Genomic DNA, 20,133 nt, shown 5'->3' on the forward strand with positions numbered 1-20,133 from the left:
TACGATACCATTCCTATCCGAGGTGGGAGAACCTGTTCCTGCCACGGTCGGAAACAAATCCCAGAGCTGCTCGAGGTTTAATCCAGTGTCTGTAAGAAAGAAGAGGTAAGTGCTGACACATAAAATGGAAGCTCTGTATTGAGGAAGTTCAAAGACCCCTAGAATAGTGCCGTGAACAATCATGAGTCAAGGTATTATATGGGCTCTGACTCCGTAAGAGACAGCCTGAACGTATAATACTGTAAATCATATATGATAGGAGTAACGCACTGGATAGTGCAGATAGACCAAGGACCGCACTGTAAACTGACCTACTGGATAGGTAGTGATAGGTCCGAATAACCAGATGGAGAGGAAGGCCCCTGGGGAACAACACGTAATTAAGGCCCAGTGCGTGGCTGAAGAAAGGCTGCGACCAGTCGGTACCTGAGACCAGCGTGTCCGACCTACCTGAAAATGGACAGGCCACTTATGCTGCCACTGTGGTCAACCCTGTGGCACTGAGGTCCACCTTGTGGTATGTGGTAGATCTTCTGCTTAACTGTTAATAGACTACAGACGTTATTGACCCTGAAACACACGGCAAAGGTTGCGTCTCTGACTCACCTGAAAGCGGATTGTAACCGCTGCGGCAGCCAGCCAGAAGTGATGGATACCGGGCACCTCCCTCTGAGTGGTGACTAGAGGGGAGCCTAGGCAGAATCTGCAAAGGACCCATAAGAGCGTGATAGAGAGCGTTACTGACTCACCTGACTCTGGGGCAAAAGAGCAGGACCAATGCAGTACTCGATCTCGGGCACGTCTAAACCACTGGAAAGACGGCAGGTATAGACTAAATGTGTCTGGAGGATGACATCTAAAACCTGGCTAGCGGACAGAGTACTGCTGCAATCGAACGGGAGGAATAGGAGAGTTCGTCTGACCTACCTGAATACAGTACAGAATGCCAGTACCACTGCAGTGGTCAATCCAATAAACGTCTTATCCGATGAAGAAAAGACAGCTTCAAATACCGTACTGTACCTGGAAGGTGGTGCGTGAGCAACCTGGATGGAGGATTGCGTACTGCTGCGATCGGCTCTCAGTATCCTGCGACTATGGCAGATAGAGCACCACTACGATCAGCTCTCGATATCCTGCAGCTATGGCAGATAGAGTACTGCTGCGATCGGCTATAGTGCTGCGATCGGCTCTCCGTATCCTGAGACTGTGGCGGATAGAGTACTGCTGCGATCGGCTCTCGTGCTGCGATCGGCTCTCGGTATCCTGCTGCGATCGGCTCTCGGTATCCTGACTAAATCAGCATGGAGAGAACCCTGGAGAAGGGTATAGGAGAGAGTTGATTCTGTGTAGCGGTCTAGGTCATGATACCTGACGGCCTTAGGCAGAATAACAGCTTCCGTGTAGTAAGCCGCACCACGGAGTCTGTCTTGAAGTATGTCCTGCCGTGCTCGTTCTCCTGAAGGTAGGACAGTAGGCTTGTCAACAGGGAGACTAAACTCTACTCTCTGTTGTGAACCCGAGTTCAAACCTTGCGCCTGCGATATGTGGTCAGATTCTTTATCCACTGAGCCACAGCAGACGTTGCTGGGAAATACGGACTCTTAACCAGCTGGAAGTTAGGTCCGAACACTGCAGTCATGAAGTGGGTAGGAGCCGCTCCCCTCTGCTTAGAGCAGAGTAATGCTTGCATCCGGAGGGGGCTGCAGGGAGATGGAGGGCGAGTGCTCCTGAGCAGGAGATAAGGAAACTTTCGATATGCCAGGGCTCTAGCATCACTATGTCTAGAGAAATAGCCGAAACTCGCACTGCTGAAGATCAAGGCACAGATCTGCAATAGCAGAAACCACAACAGTAGTGTGACAAAACGGAAAACCTTCTACGAAGTGAATGCTATATGGCACGTTTTATAATGATCCCTCTCCCTGTGGAGAGTGAGGGGTGGACAGTGGCACCGATGACGGCAGCGTGGGGCATACTGCCATACCCCGCTGGTAACTGCCCGGCTCTAGGGCACTTATTACACCAGCGACTGCATGGCTCTAGAGTACCACTATCCAGTGACTGTACGGTTCTAGAGTGCTACTACGCCAGTGATAGTACGGCTCCAGCGTACTATTATGTATTATGCCGGTGGCTGCACGGGTCTAGAGTACTATTACGTATTATGCCAGTGACTGCACGGGACTAGAGTACTGATACCCATCGACTGCACTGCTTTAGAGTACTATCACGCATTATGCCAGTGACTGCACGGCTCTACAATCCCACTATGCTCCACAGCCAGTGGCTGCACGGATTCTTAGAGGGTTAGGAGACGGGGGTTTCGGGGGGGACAGAGGTCTACAGTGCTGAGCTACTCACAGTAGAAGAAAATGGAGGCGATATGAGCTCCTGCCGCAATTCAAGAAGAGGAACCGCAGGAAAAAAATGCCAGACTGCGCGCTGGAGTGGCGATGTGTGGCACCAGCGAAGTGGGGAGGGCGGAGTCTGATGAGCACCCAGGAGCACCAAGATGGCGCTGGTGGGCGGAGAATGCGGGGAGAGGGTTGTCGGGCGGGAGAAAAGCCCGCCTGAACAAACCGGAAGTGGTGGAGTCGCGGCGCCGGAAGTAGGCCCCGGCCGAAGCCGGGACCTAAATTAGAGGCCAGCGCCACCAAAGAGGAGAATCGCGGCGCCGGTGCAGTGCGCTGCAGGGACTAAGCAGCGCGTCCAAGCAGGACGCAATGTGGCCGCCGAGCAGTGCGGCCGCAGGGGGAAGTGGTGCGGCAGCCTGCCAGGCTGTCGTGCTGAAAGTGGAGACATTGCGGCCGCCGACCAGTGCGGCTGAAGGGAGAGCACTGCGGCCGCCGAAGAAGGGGACAGATCCAGCGTCCCTAGCAGTCCTTCACGGTGGAAAAAAAAAATGGCGCAGCTCAGGAGGGAGAGCGGGTGCCTGACCGGCCTTCGTGCGATGCGGTTCTGCCCGTGTGGCTCTAAGATCCCCAATAAAAATAAAAGGTAAAAATCGTGCAGCGCATTTCTAAAGCGACCTGCTCCCCTACACTGTGAGTGATCTGGGAATGGGAGGGGAAAATACTCACCTAAACATCCCACGCCGTTACTAACCTGAGGGGAATGAGACATCCACTGAGCTGTGATGGACGTCCTCGTCTCCTCCAACCGACAGGCTCTGGTGGGCGAGAGGGTGGGGGACGGAGCCAGGACCGGACTTCTGAGCACGCTTGTGTGCTAGGATCTTGGTCCTGGAGAGGGATCTATGAGGTTACGGGGTGGCAGTACACGCCGTACTCATAGTCCGTATTGTGGGACTACAGGTGTGACTGTTCACCCTGTATCCCTCCGAAAAACCTGTAAGAAAAAAACGACGCACATTGAGGTAGATAAGGGTCTAATGAAAGACCCGTGTCCACCTCCTACTGACACTAAGCTAAACTGAATAGCCTACTTCCTGTCGGTAGGGTGTACACTGCAGAGGAGGAGCTAACTTTTTTATTTGCATAGTGTCAGCCTCCTAGTGGCAGCAGCATACACCCATGGTTTCCTGTGTCCCCCAATGAGGCGATAGAGAAACATCCATTGTCGACCAAAGTTAGGAAAGTGGAACACGACGGTCATGGATGGCATATCCTCAGCTATCTTTATACCATGCTCATTTTACATGTTTGGGACTGGCCCTCCAGATAAAGAGTTGTTTTAGTAGAAGGCCCCTATTGTGGCTAACAGAGGAGTGCCCCAAACCAGGGCCGTGGAGTCGGAGCCCATTTTGGTGGAGTTGGAGTCATGGAAATTGAGGAGTCGGATGTTTGCGCCCAAACACAGAGCACCTCCTAATGCATCCATATGGCCTTAAAAGGGTATATGAACTTCTTAGAACTTAAATGACTAACCTGTAGAAAATGTGGGAGATCTAAATGTCCAGTTGGTGCCTTCGATAACCATAGTCTGATGTATGCTCAAGTCCTCTCGTAGATCCCATACTAAAACAGATCCTTCCGCTGCGCCAGCAAACAGCAGAGATGCCAGGCCGGGGCTGAAACAGCAACATTTCACCTATGCAATTCCAATAAGTAAAATGTGAAAATTCAGTCTGTACTAAATAGTCTTCAATGTGTAAGATCTGAAATATTAAAGGGGTGGTCAGAAATCAACATTGATTAAATCCTAAATCTCAGTGTAATGTAATGTAACTATAATGGACTCAGTCGCGGGCTCTGAAAACGGGCAGGTTTGACTCTTAACAACATCTATATATCCCTGTGCCCTGATCTCCCCAGGGACTCAGCTTTCCCCCCACACTCCAAAAATATACTGATCGGTTAATTCATTTCCCATAAAAATGTGGTCACTAATGCAGAGACGCTTTACAGTACGAGGCCTCTAAGCAGTTAACAAAAGTAGGGGTTCGTGAATAACCAGGCAAAAGTGAAAAACAAAGTATAAACAATAAAGTAAGAAGAGAACTTTCACAGATCACCTAAACAGAGAAATAATACAACATTTTTATACCTCAGACTCACAAATGAGGATTTTCTGCGGCGTGGAAGGCTGCCATATATTCCATATACAGATAATATACTTGTCCCCGAGACTGGTAGACGTGGTGCTGGTATCCAATCCGTGCACAGTAAGCAACAGGTGCCTCTGTGCTTCAGAAAACTGCAGTAGGTACACGCTGCGACCTGGAAACCATGAAGGAGAAACATGTTCAGAGGGTTGTTTTTTTTTTTTTTTTTTATCTTTAACAAAGAATTACTGTAAAAATCAACAGCTCATAAGGAATCTGTCAGCAGGTTTTTGCCATTACATCTGAAAAAGCAGCATAATATAGGGAAGAAGGGCCCGATTCCAGTGATGTGACACTTATTAGGCTGCAAAGAAGAAAAAGTACAGCTGATTAGGGCGCTCAGACCAAGACACTCATTTTAGATAGAAAAGAAACTTCTTTACTAGGTCATTATCTCCTGGTGAGAAAAGAATAACATAAAAGCTAAATCTGACCACTTTTGAACTGGTGACAGGTCATCTTTAGGGTCCCAATACACATTAGACTAAAGTCGGCTAAACCCACAAATAGCATCCAACAGTCTAATGTGTATGGGGGTATCACGACTTTCTCCCTGAAGATGAAGACAGAGGAGAGACGTAGCCGGCCATTTCTCTCTGGAGATAAGGAGCTGCCACAGAAGGCTAGCAGCGGCTCTCTCCTAGAGAACACATGAGCTCTTGGCCCGTGTATGAAGGAGTTGGGTGAGATCGCTGTTGGCCAACATCTTTTTATTGTCCGGGCGCCTTTCCTTTGGCCGCAATACCCCAGGCCAGCACTACACAGTCTAGTGAGACAAATGTAAAGCATTATTTACCAAACTACATAAAAGAAGCCGAGGAGTTTTCAGTAAGTTGCATTTCCACTGGCCGATCCGCAATGATTTAGATAGGCTGTCCGCATTTCCTTGCATACAGAACGATTGTTAATATGATTGTTCTGCGTGCATGAAATATCAGTGTTCCTATCAGCATATGTGAGGTTTACAAGTGCTGCAGAGAAAATGATGATATCTAAGCCAGTTTACAAATCATTTCACATTTTGCTCATGCATCAGGTGATTGGCGGCCTGGTTAAACGCTCATGTGGTGTGGTGGAGACTCGAGGGTCAGTGGGTGCTCCTGTCCGAAAAACACATCTGGCCTAATTAAGAATAAATGCTGTGTCGTCACAATTGGTCAATGCAAATGGCCCCTAAATAAAGGAGGAAGAAAGAGTACGAAGAACCCTGTAGTGCTGATCTAGTACTGTAACAGTTGCTTTTGCTTTAATGCATGAGCAGCTGTAGAAACAGGAGAATGTCAATTGATATTTTTTTCTACCTTGGAGAAAAGCTAGGTTGGTATTTAAATGGAAGCAGCTCTCGCTGATGGACAGGCAGGGGTCTTTAGACTGAACCTTGTAATTAGACTGCTTTTCAGCACGATCCTCTTCTAGCAGAACAGTGACGACCTAGACATAGAGACACATTAGTTTCAAAGTAGAAAAAATAAAAGCGATCAAACATTCAGTTGCAATAATTATATGTTGGCGAAGTTACAAAAATAACATAAAAGGAAGTAAGAAGCTTATGTAACATGCTCAGAATATCGGACCAGACCAACCTGACAGGCAGAACGAAGGAACATTGTCAGACGCTGAGTGTCCACCTTGGTGACAATCCCTACGTTTTGCACAGCATCATTTCTGTGACCTGCAAGTTGTAAAGAAAATTATAAAATGTAATCGGCTCTCCTCCCTAAACTACCAGCAGTTAAAAAGCTATCATTATTTTTTAAAACATTAGGTTGTAACCAACATGTGTAGTCTGGATCCTTAGATTGTCACAGGATGCCCAAAAAAACGCTCTGCAAGTGCTGCTCAGCAAGCAGAAGAGCGTGCGCAGAGAGCGATGTACAGGCTCAACAGAAGGTCTATGAGCCTAGACACCAAGTGCAGAATGAACTCATAGGGGCCGATTCATTAGGACTGGTCTACCGCACTTAAAAAGGTTGTCCACTACTATATCATTGATAACCCATCCTTAGGATAGGTCTTCAATGTCTGATCTATCGGAGTACGACGTGATCAGCTGTTCTCGGCACCCGACAGCCGGAAATGCTCAATTGCGGAGCTGCTCAATCTTCTGATACTGGCGGCGTACTGGACATCCGCCTCCTATTGATTTGGACAGGAGGAGGATGTCCAGTACCCTGCCGCAGCCACTATAAAAAGTTGGAGAAGCTGTGTATTTGAGCACTTCCGGCCGGCGGCCGCCACCAACACCGAGAACAGCTGATCATTGGGGGCGCCGGGTGTTGCACCCCCACCGATCAGACATGGAGGACCTATCCTAAGGATGGGTCATCAATGATAAAGTAGAGGACATCCTTTTTAATGAATTCAGCCTCACCATGCACCACATCAGAAATGCTACTCTAGTCATAGACTGGAATATCATTTTCGTACAAAACACTAGTAGTTTTAGGGAACCTGTCACCCCTCCCCAGGGCCTATTAAAGTTAAAGAGCCACTTTCAGCAGCACTGAGGCTCCATTCTGTGAAGGTGGCTCTTATGTTTATTATCCCTAGGAATGCTGAAATAATGACTTTTATACATTTCCCGCCATACCTATCTCGAGTCAGGGAGGTATGTCTTCTAACCCCTGACTCAACCGCCTCGCAGCCGTCCATCATCCCCCGTTTTGCCTCTGGGTGCCGCCTCCTCTCTTTGTTGTGACGTCACCGGCGCCTTCGTGTAACGGAGGCCCCAGATCCCGCCCCGCAGTATGATGTATTCACGCTGCGGGGCTGGGAATCTGGCCCCTGCGCAGTGGAGTGGTTCACCGTGCTCCATTGACGATAGTGCCGACGTCTCGCGAGATTTATGAAGTCTCGTGAGACTTCGGCACTATCTTCAATGGAGCACTAGAGGTATGGCGGGAAATTTATAAAAGTCATTATTTCAGCGTTCCTAGGGATAATAAGCACCACCTTCACAGAATGCAGCCTTAGTGCTGCTGAAGGTGGCTCTTTTACTTTAATAGGCCTGGGGAGGGCCTATTAATGATAATGCCTCCTCCCAGCTCCACCCATTCTGGCGGAACTGATTCAATCTGACATGAAGATGCTAAAAGTCACAAAATTTGTGACTTTACAAAGCTTTTACATAAGCTTTCTGGCATAAAAGCTTTGATGAAATCATCCTTATTTCTATTAAGTTTGTACACCTTTTGTTGCACACAATCAGGCAGAAGATCACTGCTTCTGTCTGCTGAGCAGCCCACTACTCTTTCAGTGATATCTGGGGTACTCAGCACCCAGAACCACACTGATCTGCTACATGTTAGATAGTACCTACATAATAAATGATAGATATTCTATAAGTGTGCAGGGTACGGCAAAGAGGCTTCACAAACCTCAATCAGGCAATCTGCACCTCTACACGTACATAACGTGAATAACACATGACAAAGAAGATCGATCAGCGGGATTCTAACCATCCTCAAAAAGTCTTTATCCTCACTGAAGAAGTGGCTGGGCATTTTAATTATAGGATAAGTATTATTTTAAATTTCTGCTAACATGCAATAGAAACATGAAACATTTTTGATCTGTGGGGGCCCCAAGTATTGAAAATCCCTCACAAGTCACTAAAATGATGGGTGGTGCTGTAATAGAAGAGGGAAAATCCAGCAATCCCAAATAGAAAAATATATATGTTAAAACTTCATATTTAATGAAATAAAAAATCCATCATGAAAGAGGGTGAAACGGTGGAGTAAAAAAGAGGGTCTTTTCTGTTTGAATGGTGCCAAGTATACACTTGTGGCCAAAAGTTTTGACACCCCTGCAATTCTGTCAGATAATACTCAGTTTCTTCCTGAAAATGATTGCAATCACAAATTCTTTGGTATTATTATCTTCATTTAATTTGTCGTAAATAAAAAACACAAAAGAGAATGAAGCAAAAAGCAAAACATTGATCATTTCACACAAAACTCCAAAAATGGGCCAGACAAAAGTATTGGCACCCTCAGCCTAATACTTGGTTGCACAACCCTTAGCCAAAATAACTGCGACCAACCGCTTCCGGTAACCATCAATGAGTTTCTTACAATGCTCTGCTGGAATTTTAGACCATTCTTCTTTGGCAAACTGCTCCAGGTCCCGGATATGTGAAGGGCGCCTTCTCCAAACTGCCATTTTTAGATCTCTCCACAGGGATTCAGGTCTGGACTCATTGCTGAATAAATAGGGCAGCACACTGCAGCGCCAAAACATGTAAACTTAAAAAAACGAAATTTGAACTGCATTACTGCACTAGAAATATGAAAAATGAGAGCTTTTAGCGCACAAAAATGGCCAATTTTATGTGTACCTCGTAGCCACGTTAAGGCATCTCTCTTATACGAGGTCCTAAGTTTGACTAACTTAGGACCTCGTATAAGAGAGATGCCTTAACGTGGCTACGAGGTACACATAAAATTGGCCATTTTTGTGCGCTAAAAGCTCTCATTTTTCATATTTCTAGTGCAGTAATGCAGTTCAAATTTCGTTTTTTTAAGTTTACATGTTTTGGCGCTGCAGTGTGCTGCCCTATTTATTTAACTATATACGAGTTGGCGACTCTGGGTTCAGCACCTGTTCACACTCAGTCTATGTTTGGATGTGCAGATCAGGTTTTTTGAAATGTATTCTCTAGCCTTCTGATCGTGCACTCCCCGCCTCCTAGCTTCAGGTGTTTTAATTATAGTAGGTCCAATACCCCTCCACATAGAGAGAGAATTTGAGTCCAAGAAGAGGTTTTTGCATGTACCCATTCAGATGGAGACGTTTATTCTCAGTGAGGTAGGTCAAACTTAGGACCTCGTATAAGAGAGATGCCTTAACGTGGCTACGAGGTACACATAAAATTGGCCATTTTTGTGCGCTAAAAGCTCTCATTTTTCATATTTCTAGTGCAGTAATGCAGTTCAAATTTCGTTTTTTTAAGTTTACATGTTTTGGCGCTGCAGTGTGCTGCCCTATTTATTTAACTATATACGAGTTGGCGACTCTGGGTTCAGCACCTGTTCACACTCAGTCTATGTTTGGATGTGCAGATCAGGTTTTTTGAAATGTATTCTCTAGCCTTCTGATCGTGCACTCCCCGCCTCCTAGCTTCAGGTGTTTTAATTATAGTAGGTCCAATACCCCTCCACATAGAGAGAGAATTTGAGTCCAAGAAGAGGTTTTTGCATGTACCCATTCAGATGGAGACGTTTATTCTCAGTGAGGTAGGTCAAACTTAGGACCTCGTATAAGAGAGATGCCTTAACGTGGCTACGAGGTACACATAAAATTGGCCATTTTTGTGCGCTAAAAGCTCTCATTTTTCATATTTCTAGTGCAGTAATGCAGTTCAAATTTCGTTTTTTTAAGTTTACATGTTTTTGCGCTGCAGTGTGCTGCCCTATTTATTTAACTATATACGAGTTGGCGACTCTGGGTTCAGCACCTGTTCACACTCAGTCTATGTTTGGATGTGCAGATCAGGTTTTTTGAAATGGACTCATTGCTGGCCACCTTAGAAGTCTCCAGTGCTTTCTCTCAAACCATTTTCTAGTGCTTTTTGAAGTGTGTTTTGGGTCATTGTCCTGCTGGAAGACCCAGCTTTCTCACACTGGGCCATACATTATGCTGCAAAATTTGTTGGTAGTCTTCAGACTTCATAATGCCATGCACACGGTCAAGCAGTCCAGTGCCAGAGGCAGAAAATTAACCCCAAAACATCAGGGAACCTCCACCATGTTTAACTGTAGGGACCGTGTTATTTTCTTTGAATGCCTCTTTTTTTCTCTTGTAAACTCTATGTTGATGCCTTTGCCCAAAAAGCTCTACTTTTGTCTCATCTGACCAGAGAACATTCTTCCAATACGTTTTAGGCTTTTTCAGGTAAGTTTTGGCAAACTCCAGCCTGGCTTTTTTATGTCTCGGGGTAAAAAGTGGGGTCTTCCTGGGTCTCCTACCATACAGTCCCTTTTCAGTCAGACGCCGACGGATGGTACGGGTTGACATTGTTGTACCCTCGGACTGCAGGGCAGCTTGAACTTGTTTGGATGTTAGTCGAGGTTCTTTATCCAACATTCGCACAATCTTGCGTTGAATTCTCTTGTCAATTTTTCTTTTCCATCCACATCTAGGGAGGTTAGCCACAGTGCCATGGGCTTTAAACTTCTTGATGACACTGCGCACGGTAGACACAGGAACATTCAGGTCTTTGGAGATGGACTTGTAGCCTTGAGATTGCTCATGCTTCCTCACAATTTGGTTTCTCAAGTCCTCAGACAGTTCTTTGGTCTTCTTTCTTTTCTCCATGCTCAATGTGGTACACACAAGGACACAGGACAGAGGTTGAGTCAACTTTAATCCATGTCAACTGGCTGCAAGTGTGATTTAGTTATTGCCAACACCTGTTAGGTGCCACAGGTAAGTTACAGGTGCTGTTAATTACACAAATTAGAGAAGCATCACATGATTTTTCGAACAGTGCCAATACTTTTGTCCACCCCCTTTTTTATGTTTGGTGTGGAATTATATCCAATTTGGCTTTAGGACAATTCTTTGTGTGTTTTTTTCATTTAAGACAAATTAAATGAAGATAATAATACCAAAGAATTTGTGTTTGCAATCATTTTCAGGAAGAAACTGAGTATTATCTGACAAAATTGCAGGGGTGTCAATACTTTTGGCCACAACTGTATATACGTATGTAAATTCCTTTACAGAAGAAAATGAATTTTAATCATTATTATAATTGATGTTACCTCCACACACAACAGCGCCCTCCCCTGGATGCTGGGTCCACTTTTCTTCAAAATCTATTTCTTCAGTCTGAATTTCTCGGTCTACAGCATCTTCGTTGCACTGAACGTAAGCCTGATATAATGAGATAAGTGGCTGAGACTTTTCATTATAATCACCGCATTTCCTGGTGTTTACAGCATATACGTATATCTCAAGTACAGTATGAGCCTTCAATCATTTTTTTCTAGACCTGCTATTACTAAATACCTGTTTCGTATTGGTCTTTCCGAAATTCCGGATGTACATTTCATACTCTTTCACAGGAGGCAGATCCAATAATGAAAAAGTGGAGGAAAAATCTAGGTCGATGAGTCGGAGGATTTCTAAGCTGCGTATTCTTAAGTAAAATAATAATATACAAATATATTAAATGTACAGCTGGAGACAATATAAAGCCAAAGTGGAAATTGTCTAATAGATTTGTACAGAGATTTAATCATTGCCTAGGAATGTGACAGCCAAGATTTTATTCACAGCCAAACAATAAGGCTGCATTTCCTGTCACCTTTCCAAACATATGCACTGCACCTAATTAGTACAGGATCTCCTTAATTTTTTTTTTTTTTTTTACTTACGGTAGTCTCTCTATGGGACTTTCACTTTTTTTATTTTGATCGCAGGTATAATGCATTGCAGCTCTTCCCATGCCGCACAGCTGTCAGTGACAGTCGGCACTGAGCTGTCACTGCGAGTTTACACGTAGCAACAGTTTAAAGTCATGACAAACATAGCACGTCATGGTGCGGGAACTGACATGGTTTCTCACGGTACTAGTGGTGACGTCGTGAAGGTTACCGCAGTTCATCGGTCGGCTCACACTGAACTGAGAGTGGAACAGCTGCCAGTGACCGGCGGTAACACCTATGACGTTACCGCTCACCAATGAAGCTGCGGCCCAAGCTCAGCTCAGTGTGTCCTGGATTCATGGCTGAGCGGTTGAATCATGCCACTGCTCAGGCATGTAATCCAGATGTAGCAGAGCTGGAGTTCTTTGTGGGACAAATGGATTGTCATCGGACAGGTGGGGAATATGGCGTTTTCTATTTTCATTTTTACAGCAATAAATTGGAAAAAGAGGGTGGCGAGTGTTTATTACAAATAAAAGGAGTCTGTGTCTTTGTTTCAATTAAAAGGACTTTATTCTGGCTGTGTATTTTTTAGAATATGACTATGGGGTTAGTAATGGTGGTATTTTATAGATGCCTCTCCATTACTAACCCCTTGGCTTAATGTCAGCGGCCATAAAACAGCTGACATCAACCCCAACCCTATTACTCCACTTGCCACTGCATCAGGGCAAGTGGTAAGAGGGATGCTAAGTGTCAGATTTGGCGCATCTTATGTATGCACATTTCTGGGGTAGTTGAGGGCCGACGTTGGTAACTGATGTTTCCCTCCCTGGGCAATATCCCTAACCCCTTCCCAGGCTATTAATATTAGTCAGCAGTGGTCTGTTTAGCCTTTGCTGGTTGGAATTTATAGGTGGACCCCAAGTCATTTTTTTTTTCTGGGGTACTCCATAAACTAACTAGTAAAGGTTAAGCAAACAGCTGTGAGCTGCTAATGATAGCCTGGGAACCTTTTTGGATATTGTCACCTTTCCCAGATTATTAATATCAGCCCCCACCCGTGGGCTTTCCCTCTCCTGGTAATGAAAATTACACGGACGGCCACAGCATTTTATTTTTTTAGGGATTTATTTTATACACGATGTACACAGAGGGTGCTGATTACAACTCATCATTGTCACCTCTCAGGCGACAATAATGAGAGTTGCCTTCCGCACCCGGCGCTTGGCAACAGCGCAAACTGTACTGCTTTTCCCAGGCGTCGGTACGCGTCACACTGATGACACACGGATTTCATCCCTAATACGGGCTCCCCTTCACTACTATGGGCACCCCTCCCAAATATGGGGCTCCCCCTCCCCCAACTACGGGACTCCCTCCCCCTACTATGGGCTCCTCCTTCCTACTAAAATCTCCCCCTCCCTACTACGGAATTCACCTCCCTACTACGGACTCCTTCTTCCTACTATGGTCTCCCTACTATGTGCTTCCCCTCCCTACTACGGTCTCCCTCTCCCTAATACAGTCTCCCTCTCCATACTATGGGCTCCCCCTCATTTCTACGGGCTCCATCCCCCAACTACGGGCTCCCCCTCTCTACTACGGTCTACCTATCCCTTCAATGGGCTCCCCCTCCCTACTATGGTCTCCCTCTCGCTAGTACGGTCTCCCTCTCGCTAATATGGGCTGCTCCTCCCTACAATGGTCTCCCTCTCCCTACTATGGGCTCCCCCTCACTTCTACGGGCTCCATCCCCCAACTACGGGCTCCCCCTCTCTACTACGGTCTACCTCTCCCTACAATGGGCTCCCCCTCCCTACTATGGTCTCCCTCTCGCTACTACTGTCTCCCTCTCGCTACTATGGTCTCTCTCTCCCTACTATGGGCTCTCCCTCACTTCTACGGGCTCCATCCCCCAACTACGGGCTCCCCCTCTCTACTACGGTCTACCTCTCCCTACTATGGGCTCCCCCTCCCGCTACTACAGTCTCCCTCTCACTACTACGGTCTCCCTCTCACTACTTCGGTCTCCCTCTCACTACTATGGGCTCCCCTTCCCTACTACAGTCTCCCTCTCCCTACTATGGACTCTCCCTCCCTACTATGGACCCCCCCTCCCTACTATCATCTCTCGCTCTCTACTATGGGCTCCCTCTCCCTACTACGGTCTCCCTCTCGCTACTACGGTCTCCCTCTCGCTACTACAATCTCTCTCTGGCTACTACGGTCTCCCTCTCGCTACTACGGTCTCCCTCTTGCTACTACGGTCTCCCTCTCCCTACTATGGGCTCCCCTTCCCTACTACAGTCTCCCTCTCCCTACTATGGACTCTCCCTCCCTACTATGGACCCCCCCTCCCTACTACAGTCTCTCGCTCTCTAATATGGGGCTCCCTCTCCCTACTATGGGCTCCCTCTCCCTACTACAGGCTCCCTCTCCCTACTACTATCATCCTCTCCCTACTACAGGCTCCCTCTCCCTACTACGGGCTCCCTCTCCCTACTACGGGCTCCCTCTCCCTACTACGGGCTCCCCCTCTCTATTATGGGCTCCCTCTCCCTACTATGGGCTCCCTCTGTCTATCATGGGCTGCCACTCCCAACTACGGGCTCTCCCCCAACTACGGGCTTTCTCTCCCAACTATGCAAGGTGAATTTTGCAAAGAGACCCGTTTTCTTACTAACTGTCATTTTTAGCAGGATCACAGTCATAGTTATAAAGTCTTCTTCACCCACAAACTATTTGGTTAACAGTCACAAATACATACTTCTGCTTGTTTGAGATTTGGCCACTAACTTGACGCTTTTTTGCAGATCCAAAATCAATAAATGTTCCTCGCTGAGACCTCCTTCTTGGAGTGGAATTTCGCCCTAAAAATACAGATAAGAACATTTTGAGAACAATATTCAAAAACTGTCTGCACTGTTTGATACACTAGTAGCAAACTATGAAACTCTAACAATGGGGATTCATGATTTTGACAACAGTTATTTATGGTGCATGTGTGTTCGTTGTTAGGAACAGCAACCGATTTGCTGTAAACTGTTTTCATTTTTGTCATGCTGGCATCAAATTTTATATAGAAAGTCGCCTTAAAGAAAAAAAATATTGTCTATGAAGATTTTCGCTTGCTAAGGCACTGCAAACATTGCAATAATTATTTGCATAATTAAAAATGGAGCCACAAAACAAGATAACATATTGTACACTTCAGACTGGTTCTCGGGAGAGCAGTGTAAGGTCTACAAGACTTTCTGCACCTGAACAACATGGCTTTGCATTTTTAATAAGCCATGTGAATGTGAAGACAATGTTAATAGGAAAATCCCTTTAAGGCAGAGGTGCACTACCTACGCCCATGGGACCACTTGCAGATCGAGATTCTGTACGGTCCTCAATTTTCTGGTCACTCACATGCTTCTCTGGTGGCTGCTCACATGCATTGTTCACATCAAAGAGAAGAGTAGTCGTGCTTGGGTGAAATTGGGGTTGATATTTTTGGTGCACTTTGTGACTATTTGTAGGAGCCCCCATATAGAAAGTATAGAGCACCATACTCCTTTCTAGGGAGCCAAACATCACTCAGCTGGGGTGGCCATTTACGATTACTGTTCTCGTACATAAACTACAATGAACAATGCTGTATCCATGATCGCTTCCTTTTTGGAGCACAAATGAGATGATGAGTGGAAATGGACTCTGCACTTATTTTATGGCATAAAATTCCTGGTATTTTTTTCAGCCCTCTGACAATGTTGTGCATCCCTGCTTGAAGGTGACCAAAATTAAAGCAGCAATCCCCCCCCCCTCAAAAAAAAAAAGAATAAAAAAAGAATAAAATCAACCTTCAGTGCTTGGATCATCATCCTGAGGATCGCGGTGTCTATATGCAGATGGGATGGCCGTTACGCTTTCATTCTCCAGAAGCATGGCTTTCTGAATCTCCTCTACTTCAGCATTTTTGAAGATTTCTTTGGGTTCCAGTGTTTTGTCTGCAGTCTTCTCCTCTTCACTTCCATCTTCGAAATCATCATCATAATCCTAAAAAAAAAAAAAAAAAAAAAAAAGAGGTATGTTCACAAACAATTTAAATGATCTTTTAATATATCTCAACTTTTTGGCTTTTATAACATGTTATTGTAACATAATTTGGTAAAACACAAACACATTTAAAAAGAGTTTGCCACTACTGGACCACCATTGTTAATGACTTCAAAGCTTTACTAAAAGACAATGCATGCTCCAGTGATGGTGCCATTAATCCCAGCAGGTAATGTGATACGGCTTAGCCATGGGTCTAAAGGCCCCGTCACACATAGCGACGCTTGAGCGATTCCGACAACGATACGACCTGTCAGGGATCGCTCAAGCGTCGCTATGTGGTCGCTGGTGAGATGTCAAACAGTGAGATCTCACCAACGACGCAGCAGCGATGCGGCGACCTGTAGCGACCTGTACAACGATCCTATTTCATGGCGATTCAATGGGACGTCCTGTCAACGAGGTCGTTGGTAAGGTGTCAAACACAGCGATGTGTGCTACCCAGCGGGACCTCAACGATCAAAAAATGGCCCAGGCCATTCCGACACGACCAGCGATCTCACAGCAGGGGCCTGGTCGCTGCTACGTGTCACACACAGCGAGATCGCTACTGAGGTCGCTGTTGCGTCACAAAACTTGTGACTCAGCAGCGATCTCGCTAGCGATCTCGCTATGTGTGACGGGGGCTTAATGCAGTCAAACAGTGGCCGCTGATCGGCTGCACAATCATTACGATCTTGTCATAGTGAACGTCCACCCTGATGGGATACTGATGAGCTGCAGCCAATCAACAACCGAAGAGTGGCTGCAGCAGACCCATGACAACGTGACCAGACGGGAAATACGGCGCAGTCATCGCGTAGCTGTAAGAGGTTAATACCCATTGTTTTTATTTTTAATGTGGTCCGCAGGTGCTAAAAAATGGACCAGTAATGGACAACCCCTTTAAGTCAAGTTACTCACTTCAAAGTCTTCTTCATAGTTTGTGGACTCATCGTATACTGTATCGGTGTCGATTTCCTTTAAATAAAAAAAAAATGAAAAAGTGAAATCCTGTACTTTAAAAGTATTTTCCAGACATAAGTAATTGATAATCTAGCCTTAGAATAGGTAATCAATTTCAGATCAGTATGGGTCAGACATTTGGCACAGTGTGAGGAGCCAGGAGACCATAGCTCCATCCATTAATAATAATCTTTATTTATATAGTGCCAACATATTCCGCAGCGTTTTACAGTTTAACAGCTTCAAACACAACAATGATAAGTAATAATGTTAACAATTCAATAATTAAAGCAACACAAGACGACCCTGCTCGTGAGAGCTTACAATCTACAATGAGGTGGGGGAAATACAAAGTACAGGTGTGTATTTACAATTATGTATTTACAATGATGGTCCAGCCATCATCAGGGAGTGGGGGATAGATGGAAGTAGTGAATGGGCTACACACACAAACATAAAATGACTTTGATTACTGAATGTGATAGGTCGCTCTGAACAAATGTGTTTTGAGGGAGCGCCTAAAACTATGCAAATTGTGGATGGTCCTAATTTCTTGGGGTAGAGCATTCCAGAGGATTGGCGCAGCACGGCAGAAGTCTTGTAGTCAGGAGTGGGAGGTACGGATTAGTGCAGAGGTTAGTCGAAGTCATTTGCAGAGCGCAGAGGTCGGATAGGCCGATAGACAGAAATGAGGGAGGAGATGTAAGGGGGTGCCGCACTGTGGAGAGCTTTGTGGGTGAGAACAAGTACTTTGAATTGTATCCTGTAATGAATGGGCAGCCAGTGTAATGACTGGCGAAGAGCGGACGCGTTTGAGTAACGATTAGCTAGATAGACGACCCTGGCTGCTGCATTAAGGATAGACTGGAGAGGGGAAAGTCGAGTGAGGGGGAGGCCAATTAATAGAGCGTTGCAGTAGTCCAGGCGGGAGTGGATCAGGGCGACAGTGAGGGTTTTTGTTGTTTCTATAGTGAGAAAAGGGCGGATTCTAGAGATGTTCTTTAGGTGTAAATGGCATGAGTGGGCAAGAGATTGTATATGGGATGTGAAGGAGAGATCGGAGTCAAACATAACACCCAGACAACGCACCTGCTGCTGGGGTGTTATTATGGTGCCACCCACGGAGAGGGAAACGTCAGGTTTAGGGAGGTTAGTAGATGGTGGGAGCAGAAGAAGTTCAGTTTTGGAGAGGTTGAGTTTCAGATAGAGAGTGGACATGATGTCAGAGACTGCTGACAGACAGTCAGTGGTGTTCTGTAGTACAGCAGGAGTAAGGCCAGGGGATGACTTATATAGTTGTGTGCCGTCGGCATAAAGATGGTACTGAAAGCCAAATCTGCTGATGGTGTGTCCAATTGGGGCCGTGTAGAGGGAGAAGAGAAGGGGGCCAAGGACTGTCGACAGAGAACAGAACATTGAAGGAGCGGTCAGAAAGATAGGAGGAGAACCAGGAGAGAGCAGTGTCCTTAATGCCAAGTGACTGGAGCCTAGAGAGTAAGAGAGGGTGGTCAACAGTGTCGAAAGCTGCAGAAAGATCGAGAAGAATGAGCAGAGAGTGGTCACCATTACATTTTGCTGTCAGAAGGTCGTTGGTCACTTTGATGAGTGCAGTGTCTGTCGAGTGTAGGGGGTGGAAGTCGGACTGTGAAGGGTCTAGGAGGGAGTGAATGGAGAGGTAACGGGTAAGGCGGGAGTAGACTAGGCGCTCCAAGAGTTTAGAGATGAAGGGGAGATTGGAGACCGGTCCGTAGTTGTTTGTGCAGGATGGGTCAAGGGTGGGCTTCTTTAGTAACGGAGTAATGATAGAGTGTTTGAAGGAGGATGGGAAAATGCCTGAGGAGAGTGAGAGATTAAAGATTGTAGTTAGGTGAGTAGTGACGACTGGAGAGAGAGACTGGAGGAGATGTGAGGGAATGGGGTCGGTAGAGCATGTAGTCGGATGAGAAGAAGAGAGGAGCCTGGAGACTTCTTCTTCTGTGATGTGATCAAATGCGGAGAGTGAGCCAGGGGAGATGCAGGGAGGGATTGGAGTCACTGAACTTGGTGTCTGGGAGAGGATTTCCTGATGGATATTGTCTGTTTTCTCTATAAAGTGGGAGGCCAGGTCATCAGCACAAATGTCTGTGATAGGGGCTTGAGCTTTTGGCCTGAGGAGGGAGTGAAATGTGTCAAAAAGTTTCTTGGGGTTGTTGGATAGTGAGGAGATCAGAGTGGTGAAGTAGGTCTGTTTGGCGATGTGAAGGGTAGAGTTATAGGTTTTTAACATAAATTTGAAGTGTATGAAGTCTTCTGGTGTGTGAGTTTTCCTCCATAAGCGTTCAGCACTCCTAGAGCCTCGCTGGAGAAATCGGGTTTGTGATGTGAGCCAGGGCTGTTTTACTCTGTGTTTGGAGGTTCTGAGGGTGAGGGGAGCTACTTGGTCAAGGGTGCTTCTAAGAGTGTCATTGTAGTGATGTACCGCCAGATCAGGACAGGAAAAAGAAGAGATTGGGGAAAGTGATGAGTGTAAGGAGTCTGAAAGTGTATGAGGGTTAATGGCTTGTAGATTTCTGACTGAATGGTAGGTAGGAGGGTGCTGGGGTGAGCGAGGATTTGGGAGCATGAAGGAGAGAATGTTGTGGTCAGAGAGGGGAAGCGGTGAGTTATTTAGGTAGGAGATTGAACACAGCCGGACAAAGACCAGGTCAAGGGTGTTACCGTCCTTGTGTGTCTCAGAGGTTGAGAGCTGTGAGAGGCCGAGAGAATTGGTTAGTGATAGAAGCTGGGATGCAGATGTAGAAGTGGGGTTGTTTAAGGGGTTGTTGAAGTCTCCCAGGATAAGGGTTGGGAGCTCTGAGGACATGAAGTGCGGCAGCCAGGCAGAGAAATGGTCCAGGAAGTGGGTGGGTGAGCCTGGGGCCCGGTATATGACCGCTACTCTGAGGGAGAGGGGACGGAAGAGCCTGATGGTGTGGACCTCAAAAGAAGGGAATGATAGTGATGGAGTTGGTGGGATGTGTAAAGGCCACTCTCAGGCGTTGCAGCTAATCTCAATACTGCAATACCCAAGAACATCCAGGAGCTGAGCCGTGTCAGCTCCGCTCACTGCTTACGCCCTGCCGCTGGACGGTGTCATTCAAAAGTACAACTCATGCCGCCAAAAAG

General features: G+C 46.2%; 1 protein-coding gene across 1 annotated transcript in view; it reads right to left on the minus strand.

Moving 5' to 3' along the window:
• DYNC2I1 (dynein 2 intermediate chain 1) overlaps positions 1-20,133 on the minus strand; it is a 100,733-nt gene that overhangs the window by 34,491 nt on the left and 46,109 nt on the right. The window contains exons 7-15 of the mRNA XM_069729712.1: positions 16,948-17,004; positions 15,789-15,984; positions 14,711-14,813; positions 11,582-11,711; positions 11,335-11,446; positions 6,151-6,239; positions 5,869-5,998; positions 4,510-4,682; positions 3,891-4,053 (exon numbers count right to left, since the gene is read on the minus strand). Coding sequence (XP_069585813.1) covers positions 3,891-4,053; positions 4,510-4,682; positions 5,869-5,998; positions 6,151-6,239; positions 11,335-11,446; positions 11,582-11,711; positions 14,711-14,813; positions 15,789-15,984; positions 16,948-17,004 — 1,153 coding nt within the window. The remainder of the gene's footprint in view (positions 1-3,890; positions 4,054-4,509; positions 4,683-5,868; positions 5,999-6,150; positions 6,240-11,334; positions 11,447-11,581; positions 11,712-14,710; positions 14,814-15,788; positions 15,985-16,947; positions 17,005-20,133) is intronic.

This window comes from Ranitomeya imitator, chromosome 6, assembly GCF_032444005.1.
Source record: "Ranitomeya imitator isolate aRanImi1 chromosome 6, aRanImi1.pri, whole genome shotgun sequence".
Lineage (NCBI taxonomy): Eukaryota > Metazoa > Chordata > Amphibia > Anura > Dendrobatidae > Ranitomeya > Ranitomeya imitator.